This window comes from Antennarius striatus, chromosome 5, assembly GCF_040054535.1.
Source record: "Antennarius striatus isolate MH-2024 chromosome 5, ASM4005453v1, whole genome shotgun sequence".
NCBI classification, from domain to species: Eukaryota; Metazoa; Chordata; class Actinopteri; order Lophiiformes; family Antennariidae; genus Antennarius; species Antennarius striatus.
The window spans coordinates 5,863,940-5,878,536 of record NC_090780.1 but is presented as its reverse complement, the minus strand read 5'-3'; the positions used below and the strand labels follow the sequence as shown (position 1 = coordinate 5,878,536).

General features: G+C 42.5%; 1 protein-coding gene across 1 annotated transcript in view; it reads left to right on the top strand.

The window, feature by feature from the left end:
• LOC137595204 (protein TASOR-like) overlaps positions 1 to 14,597 on the top strand; it is an 82,165-nt gene that overhangs the window by 37,372 nt on the left and 30,196 nt on the right. The window contains exons 15-21 of the mRNA XM_068315128.1: positions 3,324 to 3,608; positions 3,749 to 3,929; positions 9,004 to 9,135; positions 9,574 to 9,722; positions 10,482 to 10,665; positions 11,870 to 12,337; positions 12,942 to 14,317. Of these exons, the coding sequence (XP_068171229.1) occupies positions 3,324 to 3,608; positions 3,749 to 3,929; positions 9,004 to 9,135; positions 9,574 to 9,722; positions 10,482 to 10,665; positions 11,870 to 12,337; positions 12,942 to 14,317 (2,775 nt within the window). The remainder of the gene's footprint in view (positions 1 to 3,323; positions 3,609 to 3,748; positions 3,930 to 9,003; positions 9,136 to 9,573; positions 9,723 to 10,481; positions 10,666 to 11,869; positions 12,338 to 12,941; positions 14,318 to 14,597) is intronic.

Here is a 14,597-nt window from a genome sequence, read left to right as displayed (position 1 = left end):
GGCCTCTCTGACTCTCCAAAACCTCTAACATGTGCTGTCCCTCTGATGCACTCATTCCTGATCCTATCCTTCCTGGTCACTCCCAGAGAGAACCTCAGCATCTTCATCTCTGCTACCTCCAGCTCTGTCTCCTGTCTTTTCTTCAGTGACACTGTCTCTAGGCCAAACAACATCACTGGTCTCACTACAGTTTTGTACACCTTTCCCTTCATTTTAGCTGAAACTCTTCTATCACACATCACATCTGACACTTTCCTCCACCCGTTCCATCCTGCCTGTACACACTTCTTCACCTCTTTTCCACACTCTCCATTGCTCTGGACTGTTGACCCTAAGTACTTAAAATCCTCCACCTTCTTGATCTCTTCTCCCTGTAACCTCACTCTTCCACTTGGGTTCTTCTCATTCACACACATGTACTCTGTCTTACTGTGGCTAACCTTCATTCCTCTCCTTTCCAGGACAAACCTCCACCTCTCTAGCTTCTCCTCCACCTGTTCCCTGCTCTCACTACAGATCACAATGTCATCTGCAAACATCATAGTCCATGGAGATTCCTGTCTAACCTCGTCTGTCAGCCTGTCCATCACCATAGCGAACAAGAAGGGGCTCAGAGCTGATCCCTGATGCAGTCCCACCTCCACCTTGAACTCCTCTGTCACACCTACAGCACACCTCAGCACTGTCTTACAGTCCTCATACATGTCCTGCACCGCTCTAACATACTTCTCTGCCACTCCAGACTTCCTCATACAATACCACAGTTCCTCTCTGGGCACCCTGTCATAAGCTTTCTCCAGATCTACAAAAACACAATGCAGCTCCCTCTGGCCTTCTCTGTACTTCTCTATCAACATCCTCAAAGCAAATACTGCATCTGTAGTACTCTTTTTTTGGCATGAAACCATACTGCTGCTCTCTTTTTTGGCATGAAACCATACTGCTGCTCATCCATCCATCCATCTATCCATCTTCAACTGCTAATCTGAGGCTGGGTCGCAGGGGCAACAGTCTCAGCAGGGATGTCCATACTTCCCTCTGCCCAGACACCTCCTCAAGCTCCTCCGGGGGGAGCCTTAGGCGTTCCCAGGCCAGCCGAGAGACATAGTCCCTCCAGCGTGTCCTAGGTCTTCCTCGAGGTCTCCTCCCGGTAGGATATACCGGGAACACCTCCCCAGGGATCCAGAACAGATGCCCGAGCCACCTTAGCTGGCTCCGCTGTTCAATTCCGAGCTCCTCCCTGATGACTGAGCTCCTCACCCTATCTCTAAGGGTGTGCCCAGCCACTCTACGGAGGAAATTCATTTCAGCTGCTTGCATCACACTCAGCTGCAAACTGTCCCAGTGTGTGCTGAAGGTCCAGGTTTGAGGAGGGCAACAGGACAGCATGTCTGCGAAAAGCAGAGACTAAAACCTTTGGTCCCCAAACCAGAGTCACTCTGGATCCTGGCTGCACCTAGAAATTCTGTCCATAAAAATTATGAACAGAACCAGTGATAGAGGGCAGCCCTCCCGGAGTCCAACGTACTCCTGGAACAAGTTTGACTTACTGCTGGCAATGTGAACCAAGCTGTCTTCGGTTATACAGGGACTGGACAGCCCTCAACAAAGGACTGCAAACCCCATACTCCCAAAGCACTCCCCACAAGATACCATGAGGGACACGATCAAATGCCTTCTCAAGATCCACAAAACACACGCTGACTGGTTGGGAAAACTCCCGTGAACCCTTAAGCACTCGATGGAGAGTTTAGAGCTGGTCCAGTGTTCCTCGACTGGGACGAAAACCGCATTGTTCCTCCTGAATCCACAGTTCGACGATAGGTCTAGTCATCCTCTCCAGTACCCTGGAGTAGACTTTCCCCCCGAGGCTGAGGAGTGTGATCCAACTATAATTGGAACATACCCTCCATTCCCCCTTTTTGAAAAGAGGAACCACCGCCCCGGTCTGCTAATCCAGAGGTACTGTCCCCGACTGCCATGCGATGTTACAGAGACGTGTCAACCATGGCAGTCCCTGCACATCCAGAGACTTGAGGTACTCAGGGCGAATGTCATCCACCCCTGGTGCTTTGCACCAAGGAGTTTGGCAACCACCTTGCTGACTTTGGCTTGGGTGATGGACGAGTCCACCGCTGAGACCTCAGCCTCTGCTTCCTCTATGTAAGATAAGGTAGTGGAATTGAGGAGATCCTCAAAGTATTCTCTCCACCGCCTGACAACATCCACAGTCAAGGTCAGCAGTTCACCGCCTTTACTGTAAACAGTGTTGGCATTTGCATTGCTTTCCCCTCCTGAGGCGTTGAATGGTTTGCCAGAATTTTTTCGAGGCTGACCGATAGTCTTCCTCCATGGCCTCCCCCAACTTCCTCCGCGACTACTCGAGTTGCACTGCGCCTGGCCTGCCTGTACCTGTCAGCTGCCTCCGAAGTCGCACAATTCAATAAGATTTGAAAGGACTCCTTCTTCAGCTTGATGGCATCCTTTACTTACGGTGTCCACCACGGGGTTCGGGGTTTACTGTCACGATAGGCACCAGAGACCATGCAACCACAGCTCTGAGCAGCTGCTTTGACAATGGAGGTGGAGAACATGGTCCACTCTGACTCAATGTCCCCAGCCTCCTGTGGTATCTGGGAGAAGCTCTTTCGGAGGTGGGAGTTGAAGACCTCACTGACAGAGGGTTCTGCCAGATGTCCCCAACAGACTCTCAAAACACGTTTGGGCCTGTCCAGCCACCCAGTCATTCTTTTCTTGCCATAGGGGTTTTTGTACTGCTCTTTGTCTGGCCCGTCACCCAGGACCTGTTTGCCAAGGGAGACCCTAGCAGGGGCATAAAGCCCCTGTCAACATAGCTCCTGGGATCATTCGGCACTCAAACTCCCCCACCATGATAAAGTGGCAGCTCTCGGGAGTAGCAGGCTGCCTATTTAGTCTTATTTTTTTATCTGTCCTTTCACAGCAATTTGTTAGTTAGTGAACATTTATGAAGTTGATCAAAACACACACCCATGTTTCACACTTTTACATGCGTTTTTGTTTTCATAACAACACATGAAGTGCGTAATGTTGTCATATCACCATAACACATCTAAAACAGCACACTGTTTCAAGATAATGAGTAACTAGTAGAGCTTCAATCCTGCTCCTGTTCATCCTAGAAGGTTTGCCTGGGGTTTTGCTGTGGAAGTCATAAGTGGGACAGCAAGCATTCTTCAATACTTTTATTAAGTATTTAGTAGTATTTGGCATTTGTCTTTTTTAGTTTTTTCCTGGGAAAATTCTTCATGACATGAAAGCCTGTTTGTACCTGTGCTCTCCAGATTCAGCATTATCCCATGGGACAATATGATTCCAAATTGGATGAGCAAGTGGAGCCTTTGCCTGTTCCAAAACACCGAGTGAACATTGATGGCTATTTGGGCTCCTATCTGTACAGCCCCACCCTCTATCTGCTGCCAGTGGTCCAGGCGACACTGATGATGGAAATGTACATTGGCCTCGAGGAGCAGAAGGAGATGAGTTTGAGGAAATCCTGCGGAGGCCAGCAAGAGACAGCAGGAAAGGAGACCATTAACACAAGAGACATAAAGACCAACACAGAAAAGGTAATTATAGTTAGACATTAAGGTAACCCAGACTTACATACTCTATATACAACTATGTATGGATTGTGATGCACTTTTACCCAGTATTCTCTGAGCACAGAGTCAGAAAGAAAAGGATTAAAATGTTGTTTGTCATTCAGATTCAGCAACTGATGGACCTGGTTTTGAACTGCAAGCTGAATGCAGAGAATGAGGTAACGAAGGAAGAAAGAACGATAAGAGCACCAGAAAAGAAAAGGCGACGGGAGCAGGATATTGCAAAGAAGACACTCAAATTCTTAAAGGCATCAAGAGAATCTGGAATTCACAGCAAGACTCCAGGTGCGCAGACAAGATAGGAAGTAAAACTATCAGATTTTCATAAAAATTTGACGGTTAAGACTGCTCTCAGGTTCAAGCCACATTTCTACAGCCATCATCCCATTCACAGCTTGCTACCACAGCTTGATGAAAATATTTTTAATTTAAATTTGATCATTTTTTAACTTTATATACTAATCGGCAGTGGCACAGTGGTAGAGTGGGCGGTACAGCGGGTAGTCTAATGTTAGATTCCCGCTCTCGCCCAAAAAACACCTGGAGTGTGAGCTGACAGTGGGAGGTGTCAGCTCACCTCTGGAGTACTTCCGAGGCGCCCTCGAGCAAGGTGCCATCCCCCTCACAAGCTGCTCATTTGGGCGCTCAACAAAGGGGCTGCCCGCCATTCTACTTTCCGTTGAATGCTTACAGGCCCCCTTGTACGTGGTTGTATGTATTACAGGGCCTGTGCATGTGCAAAGTAATATGCATGCATGTGATTGACTAACATAAACTAGAGTGTGCGTTCTTAATTTCCCTTTGGGGTTTATAACAGTGTATAAAATTTTAAAAATAAAATTTAAAGTAATCTGATCCCTGAGGAGAAATTAAGAGCACACTCCAGTTAGTGAATACTTCAAATGCATGCATTCGTTAGTCTGTACAGGCCCCTGTAGCACACGCAAACACATGGGGCCAAACAGGGGGCCTGTAGGCATGCAGCGGGAGGTAGAGTGGCAGGCAGCTCCTTTGTGGAGCACCCCAAATGAGCAACTTGTAAAAGGTGTCTCAGCATTGTTCTGGAGGTGAGCTGACACCTCCCATTGTCAGCTCACACTCTGGGTGTATTTTTGGGCGGGAGCGGGAATTGAACCTCTGAGCTTAGGAACATTGGACAAACACGCTCCACCGCCCGCTCCACCGCCCGCTCCACCGCCCGCTCCACCGCCCGCTCCACCGCCCGCTCTACCACTGAGCCAATGCTGCCAGTGGATATTACTGGGTCAGTCTTATTTCTCAAACCAATCTCCTTTATTGTCTCTAAAATTGTGGTGATGTCAATCTGCACAGTACATTCACGTTGGACTGTCCCGTATTTGCATTCCAAATTTCTAGAAACTTTTCTGGAAATAGTTTATGCAGTTTATACTTGAATTAGAGTACAAAACATGTCAAAATGTGTCAGCAATTTCTGTGAAGAAAATGTATAAAATGAATCCATGTTTTTAATGGTCTGACATTTTCAAAATTTAATACATTTACACAGGGCAGCAGTAGCTCAGTTCACTGTTCACTGGGTCCTGGTCAAGAACCACGGGGAGTGAAGTGTGAACTGGCTGTAGGAGGTGCCAGTTCACCTCCTGAGCACTGCCAAGGTGCCCTTGAGACACTGTCCCCTTTACAAATCGCATGCCTATAGGTGCCTTTTGTGTGTGTGTGTTAGTAACAAAATAGTTTTTTACATTCAAAAAACTGTAAATTTAAATATACAGTTTTTTAAATCTCGTACCCCAACATAAAATAAAACATAACAAAACACCTAGCATGTACTGCATGTGTACCTACAGCGTTCTCATTTGCGTGCATCCTTGTGTCTTGGACACACATTTTTTGACAGGGACGCACGATTGTCAGACAGTGTGGGACGCAAGCTTTAAATGCACTTCCGTTCAAAAAAAATATAATTTTTTTCCCCATATCTCCACTTAAATTTCGAACCCAGAAATGTTTTGATCTCATGATGAAAAACTCGTGTGAGTTTTTCGTCACAACACTCACCTGCGAGATTCTGCCTTAATAAAATACCAAACGGCAACACAACGTCCGCTAGTTGACAGCGAAGAGTTAGTTAGACCCTCCAAAGCAAGCATAAGGGTCCTGTTGGGTTTGTTTGTCTGTTAAAGCACTTTGAAATGTCTGCTGATGTGACTAAGCACTATACAAATAAAAGTCGAACCCTTGGAAATTCCACGATAAAACAATAATATCAGAATTCATACCAAATACAGTCAAACCTCGGTTTTCGAGCGCTTCTGTTCTCGGCCAAATCGGTTTTCGACCAGAAAATCCGAGAATTTTATGTCTCTGAACTCGACCAAAATTCGGCTCTCGACCAAACCGAAAGAAGCCGAGCGTAACTGAACGCGACTCACTCGGGAGCCGAGCGAACTCGAATGCCCAGGATGCTTCCTCCGTAGCGCATTCGTGTTCAAAGTTCGATAGGATATCTTTCATTAAAGTAAAACAGAGTCTATTTCTACACTTTTTTATTTATGGTAAACAGTATACAGTGCAGTTTATGGTTTTAAAATAGTAAAAAAAAAACTTCGAAGAAGTTGTTTTTTAGACTTGGGACGGATTAAAATTATTTACATTAATTATAATGGGATTTTGAACAACTTGCTTTTAGAACAGCCTTCTGGAACGGATTGTGTTCGAAAACCGAGGGTTGACTGTATATGAAAACAAATGTATTGGTATTATAAACCAAGCACACCCAACGTAGTCCAAAATCAATGTGGTGACGTAAAGATCTTGGTGTTGGCAAATCATGGATTGCATTGGGCGGACATTGCGAAGCCGTGGATGACTGGAGAAAGAAAGGTAACTAATCATGAGACTGGGAAAGGAGCTAATGTTTAAGGAAAAGGCACCTGTCAAAAGAGCAAGTGGAAAATTTTTTAAAGAGAAATGATAGTTCTGTTAGGTGACTACATGAAAAGAACTGTATGTAGTTACTCAAAGACTGTTTTTGTCAGATGCCCAAGGAGCATTTTAGATACTACATGGATTGTCCTATTTTAATCAGAAACCATATCTGGGCAGAAGACTGTTTGTACTAGCCAGCTAGTTTCACTCAGAAATTGCTGCCATTGTTTGTGTCATTCCTACTGTTTGGACTTTTTGCTCAAAAACATGAAAATTGTCGGAGCAGTTATGGCACTCTAAAATTATGGTAACTGGGAAGTCAGTTAGTTAGTGATGTGATATACAGTAGTTAGTCAGTGATATACAGGTAGTTAGTGATGGGCAGATGAAGCCACATGAAGCATTAAATCTTTCCATTTCAATCGGTTCACTGCGATTTGAAGCTTCATGAGGATCATTCACTCTAGTACTCTATCTACTGGATGCTAAAATATCACTTGGCATGAGTTTGAAGTGTTGCATTTTGCAGACAGCCTGTGAATAAAAATGGCAGCAAAACAAGGAAGTATGCAAAACATGTATATTTTAGTGATGGCAGTACACTGTGTGTGTGTGTGTGTGTGTGTGTGTGTGTGTGTGTGTGTGTGTGTGTGTGTGTGTGTGTGTGTGTGTGTGTGTGTGTGTGAAATAAAAAAATCAAATACAGTAAATCTATTAATTCCTGTAGGGAAATTACTTTTAACTCCAAATGCTTGCACACGTATACAGTATACACACACACTGTTAGTATGGAAAATGATCATTTGGACATGACGAAAATGAAAATGCAGTAAACGTGCAGTGAGGGGAGGGTGGTTGGGGTATGGACAATGATTGTGCTTTTGTAACGTTGAGGTATAACCAGTGATAATGCTTGGGTAATTTCATTGGTTATTATTTAAGAACATTTTTTGCTTTAGAAAAAAGCAAAAAATTGCTTTATACTGCTGTTTTGACAGCCTTATATTGCTGTCAAAACTAGTGGCGCAAACCAAACCTACCAGAATCAGGCCATGTCCACACATAACCGCATAAGTGGGTTGATCAATATGTGTGAATAAGTAGAGCAACTCTGAGAACGGAACCGGGACGTGTGGAAATTCACACCGTTAACTTTATGACTCATAAAGAAAGAAATAGACGAACAAATATCCAACTGTCAAACATGTTTATTAACGCATTTTTTGATGTGGAGCTGTTATACGTCAGAAAATAGTCTGTTTTAACTCTGTCCATTCTGTTTGTACATGTAGAAATAGGTCACACACACTAACATCACAGCGGTTTTTGTCGCAGGGAAACATCCCCCGATAGAAAAGGTTTCGGTTAAAGCATCCACACAACAACGCATACCGGGGTTTTCAAAAAACTTCACTTTGGCCGGCATTTTTGTCCCGGATATCTGCGGTGTTGTGTGGACGAAAGGCGAAACCGCAACGAAAAGCCCTACTGCCCGATGCCTTACACCATATTGATCAAGTGATTCCTTGTGGCAGATGCGCCGTGATTGGTTGGGCGCTTGATTGACAGGTAGTGGGTGGAGTTAAAAAGCGTTTTCAAGTGAGCTTATTCAAATATATAAATAAGTTGGGAGATTGATTATCACCATGCCTCCGAAAAATATGCAAAGGTTCGAGAGAAAGCAAGTGACAATGAGAGTTTTCCTGAAAAACAAACAATAAAAAGTTAATGAAGAAAAAGACAAATATTACTAACAGATTTTACTTTAATGTGTGTGGAGAAAGCTTTCTCAGCTTGGGGTAGTGTCCACAGGAGAATATATGAATTAAAGGCAAAACTATTGAGTGAAAAGCAAAAGTGAAGAAAACTGTATTGCATCCGTCTTTATTTCTAAAGCTGTTTTTTTAATTGACTACCAGGCTTTGACATTTTGATAAAACTAATATAGAATTTTCCTTTTTTTTTCTTCTTTTTACTCAAACAGTTTTGTTAATATTTATAAAAATATTTAAATTAACGGTTTTGTTTGGTTTTTATATTGTTCTATTGACAAAACTCAATCCTTGTGTACGCTTCTACTGTATATTCTATTATTTTGGGATGCATAAACGTCATGCTGGGATGCACAAATTTGCATTCCAGGGATGCACAATTTTCTTGAGGTAAAATGAACTCTGTACTTGTGTGTGTCTACTTCTACGTGTTTATGTGTACATCAGCCTTAACGTAGAGGGGGCTTATCCACTGAAGATTGAAGAGTTTAAAATGTCATTTGCACTCTAAAGAACAATCTTGTGTTTTACTTGATATGGACATTTGTCTTTCATCTTAAGTTTTGTATGACAATGACTCTGAACACGATATTACAGATTATTTGCTTGTATTTCTTGACCAGCAAACAGTGAGCAAAATTTGTTTTACTGATATCTCCTTTAATGCTTTTGCTTAGTAGTTGAGGGAAACCAAGTCCCTTCCTCAATCAGCCCTCTTGCATCTGTGATTGGACCACTTGGTTTGAAGGAAGTTGATCTGAGAGAAGATGGATCTGTACAAGCTACAGAACTTCTTAGCGTGCTGACAGGTGACTTCACACTTAAACTTTAAATAAGGGGGGAGCACAAAGGGAGCATAGAACATATTTATAGAGATGTTTCCATTTTTGCAACACATTTTTAAGTGCAACACATTTCTTCAAAAAAATGTTCTATTTTCTTCACTAACATTCAAACATGTATGCATCACAGGTAAAAACAACAACAATATATGTGATCTGTGATTATTTGTGATTGGCCATAGAGTATTTATTTCAGGTTTAATTCCCATTCTTTTGGGGAAAAAAATTGTTTTATTTATTCCAATTCATAGTAGCCCTTATTTTGTTTGTTTTATTTTGTGTAATTTACACCAACCTATTCCAGGTGCCTATGTTAATTGAAAAGGCCTTAGCGCATTGTAGGACATTATTAAAATATGACAAAGATAAAGCTTTGTAACTAAATTTTTCACTGCCCACTGACAGGGCTTAGTCGGGCTGCAAGGGGAAAGATCAGTCCGACTGTTGGTGAAGAGCGAGAGGGGGGACAATCTAGTCCATTTGATAAGTTGGCCACCAAGCTGGGTCTGCCCGCTCACTGTGATATTGACCTGAGGAGACAGGAGGAGCTCGAGGTAATGTCAATTTTTATTGAAGTACTTGCAATGATGAAGTATTTTATCTTTTTTTTTCAACACATATGTATACTTCAGTTGTAACTCCCTGTGGGTCAGTGCAGTCACCTAAAAGTTAATTACTTAATGTTTGTGAAATTTTGAAACATGCAGTGCAGAGACCTTAAAACCAGTATAGTATGTTCTCCTGTTCCAAATCCTTGCCAGCGCACTGTACTGATCCCCGTAGGGAAATTATTAGTCCTCTCTAGCACACATTTAGAGGGGATAAATTATTAATAATAATAAAAAATAAATTGTGATTTTCTTTTTTCCAGAATCATGCAGCCCTGCTTTACATTTAGCCAGTGAGTAGTCATGAACAGGTCAAGTCTAGAGTTTGAGGCATCTTACAAAAAACAATTTTTGATTGTAATAATCTGAAGATTATTCACAGAGCTAAACTCTGAAATATAAATGAAGAGGTTCACTAATAATGGCTTTGAAAAGCACCATCACTGTTTTTCCTAGACATGACAGTCATGACATTGTAACACTGCAGTTGATATTTTTAAGGTTTGTTCATGTTTTGTTGGATGATTAAAACATTGTTTTCAGGGTGGTGTGGTCTGATGGATTTATAAAATCAGATCTTTTACTTTAGCTTACACTATCAAAGGGAAATATTCTGCTATTGTTTTATAAAAGTACAGCAGCCATATGCATAATGACATTAGAAGTATACTTTATTATGTGTTATTTATCCATATGTCTACATAGGAGCTGACAACAGGCAGTGTCAGTAGTTTGGAAGGATTTAGTCCCAGCTCGCATAGTGGGGACATGAATCACTATGGAGCAGCAGGTAGAGTGGAAGGAAGAGTTTGGCTTGGAAGGAAAGAAGGAAGATCTGAAGATGACGAGGAAGAGGTGGAGATCCCGTGGGTTCTCATTCCCATCACAGGTTTGTTTATCTGCCAGCCTAGTAAGCATGTGTAACCCTATTTCCAAAAAGGTTTGAACACTGAATTTTACATAAATAGCAATGGAACAGAGAACAAATATTTTCAATACAGTATTTTCCGCACTATAAGGCGCACTGGACTGTAAAGCGATGATCGAGGCAGCTCAGAGGGGGGATGGGGGAGGAGATGGGGAGCTGAGAGCTACGCCCCATTAAAACAGAACATTTGAGGGCGGAGGAGAATTTATCAATAATCAAAGATATTAAGGACCACGGATCATTTTGGGGCAAGACATTTCAAATACAGACATGCTGTATTTGCCTCTGTAAACTAATAGACACATACTCACTACAACTCCTCGCAAACTGCTTGAATGATCTCAGAACATGTCCGGATCGAAACTGTGTCTAAAGAGAGTACAACTGAAGTTGTTGTTTCTTCAGTCTGACCTCAATGGCAGTGATGGCATTTTTGGCACCTATCAGTCGTATATTCAACCATTTGTCAAAAATTTGTGTAATATTTTTGATAGTGGCTTTTGATTAAACGAATTAGCTTTTGTCAAAATGCGATTTTTCCAGCTGGAGACACTGGCTTAAGTTAAGCCACAGCTGTCTTTTAAGGATTTTGAAAGCGTCATACATGCTTTAGGATATGTTACGAATGATACTCTGTGGTTCTGGACCAGTCATAATTCCATCTCTAGTTCGTGCAAAATGCCTCTCAGCTTTTAATCACAACTAGAAAAAATGAAATAATCATTCCAGTTATAGCTTCATGCCACTTTAGGAACAAGTTTTTGGAATTTATTGCTTGTTTTAAGGTTTTAAGTGGATTGGCACCTTTTTATTTATGTGGCTTGTTACACAACTACACACACTCTGAGGTTGTCTAGTCATGATTCTGGATCTTCCCAGAACACAGTTTAGCACCAGGAGTGATCAGGCCTTTGTGGTGGCTACACCAAATTTACGGAGCATTTAAAAAATAGTTGCATAGTTGAGTCTTCAATCTCAACTGAAGTCCCACCTTTTTTCACTGGTTTTCAACTCACGTTCATCTCAAACATAATGCATCCACATTTTACTTCCTATATGTGCAATGCTGTTAATGTGGTTTTTCAGTAGTTTTTCCTGAAAAAATACTGCTACAAACTATAAGACTTGTACTTTTTTAACTGTAAACTGGTCTTTTTTTGTCCAGGTCTGCGTTCAGAGGGCTACGCTCAAAGAGACAGAAACATCCCTCAGGACCCTCGTTTCCAGCACATCACTCCAAAAGTCAATTTTTCCAGGACGAGTCCAACCCCATCGCCTGATCTCAGCTCTCCTGCCACTCCTTCTTTATGCCCATCCCCTGAGCCAAGCCCTCCTCTTTCCCTGTCTCAGTGTCCATCACCAGAACCCAGCCCTCCTCCTTCAACCTCACAATGCCCCTCTCCAGAGACCTGCCATCCCCCTTTTCCATCTCAGTGTCCGTCCCCAGAGCCCAGGTCACCCTCCTTCACTTGTCATTGCCCATCTCCAGAGCCCACCACTCCCTCATTTCCCTTTCAACACTTGTCCCTTAAACTCAGCCATTGTCCTTTCCGATGCCAGTCCCAGGAGCCAAGTGAGCACAGGCCATTTAACAAGGAGCTTTCAGTCCCAACAACCTCCTTGGAATTTTCAGGTAACCATTGTAACACTGTTATTTTCCAAATGTATGCTCATTTTTAATGTTTTAGACAGAAGTCATGAAATTGAAAATTAAATTCCAGCTGCAGAGACATTTTGTGATTTTTGACCTTTTTGCTTTTTCAACATTGAATTGCCTTGATGCATTCATATAGACAAAAGTTAAATTAATTCATTTTGACTTATTAAACATTGGATAGCTGTTACACTGAACATCTAGGTAAGCATAACCTCAAAATTAAATCTGGAACTAAGCATCCAACACAGTACAATCAAGAAATAAATGTGACTCATCAATCTAGATGGGGCAGTTGTTTTTATTTCGTTTTAAAGGGTTTTGAGACTTAGTTTGTGCAGGGTCAATTATTATTGATTCCAAGGTCTACTTATACTGGAGCTTGGGTTTCTTACCTTTAATGTCACCATTCTTTGTATTACATAATGGAAACACAACCAAACTTCATACATAGTGTCCTTTACAATTTAGGCCATTGGGTTACATTCTATTTGTCACTTACTGATGCCACAGTGTCTGTACTTATACAGTGTGTTTACTCTCATAATTGCATTTTCAGTCTTGCATTGTTTGCCTCCCACAGGAATTTTTCAAGACAAGGAAAAGAGACTTCTGGGAAAAGAAAAGAGCAATGAAGAACCATCCATCTGTACATTCTTCCGGCCACCTATCCCTCCAGTCTCAAAGACTAGGTCAACTCCCTCACAACCACCCTTTGAAGTTGCAGATGGGAACATGGAGGAACTGAAGAGGGTAAAGGAAGACTCTTTGATGCACAAAAAAGAAACCACACCACTACAAATGCAATCATTTGCAGACATGCAAAAGCGAGGGGCAGAAGATGTAAGCAAGGGTAAGCAAGTTGAAGAAGAGGAGATAGTGGAAGTGACACATGCTAGTGATGAAGATCAGAAAGGAGACACCAAGGAATTGTCCTGTGGCTCTTTGTTTTCTCTGCCCACTGCTCCTTGTCATCATCTCCAACATATTGACAGCATTGTGGACAAACATTTGGACACGTTTGCCTCAGAGATACAGCTCATCCTGCAGAAGGAAAGTATTTATTACAGCTTTCCGCAGTGCCCACACTCTACGTGGAACACAGAAGCCAAAGCACTTCAACATGCACCTCCATATTTACCCATAACTCAGTTTTCACCATATGTGTCTTTTTACAACATCTGCCCTCCTGTGCAGGACTACATCAGCTCTCTACATGACAGTATTAACGGCATGTTAACAGACTTGGATGACAGCTGGTTAAGACAGGGTCCTGCCAGCAGTCCAGCTAATGATGATTCTGTCTTGGCTTGCAAAGTTAGCGCATTTGTATCAAACATCCGGGTAGCTCATGCAAAAACAGATGATGATGTAGGTCTCTGTGGTCAAGTGCCAGCTGCAGACATTGGTGTTCCAGTTTGTCAGACTCCTGGTATTTCAAGAGGGGCTGAAGAGTGGAAGTCACATACAATAGCACAAGCTTCTGATCCTCCAATTCCTAAAGTCACTTTGTCTGATACTGCCTCTGAATCTAGTTCTTTATGCAATACCAACTCAGATTTCTTCTCTCCTCATCCTAACATGTCTCCAAAGACTCCTTCAAAACCACAGCATAGTCAAACACTAGAGGTCAATGTCAGGCAGATGCAAGATAACAGTATTACCAGGACTGTATATTGTACTGATGGTGTAGAGGGCACAAGCTGCAAGGTGACTTTGTCAGGTTTGAACAGTGTAGCCCATCCCTCGGGGACAGTGTCCAGTCCATCCTGTGCTTCTGTCCCTGAGACCCACTCAGGGCCTCCTCCCCCAGCAACAGCCCTGAGCTCCCTTATTAGGCAGTTGCAGCCAGAGGTCTTCACCAACCTGGAAGAGATCATGAAAGACATCAAGAGAAACTCCACATACTTCTACCTCCACAACACTGAGCCAGAGGACCAGGTCTATAGAGACGTCAAGGTAAAGTCACTGGCAGACTGAGTGGATTACATGTTTGATGTCTAAATATATGCAAACAGTTGTTAATGCATTAATTCAGTGTAGTTCTGATTAGTTCTGATTTATGATGAAGATTCTGTTAACGATGTTAAGTTACTATTTGTAAATATCAAGGGTGGGAGTAGCTCAGTCCACTAAGTCGTGGGCTATCTACCAAATAGTGGCTGGTTCAAGGTTCATGTGGACCAATGACAATTGAAGTGTGAACTGGCAGTGGGAGGCGCCCATTCACCTCCTGCAC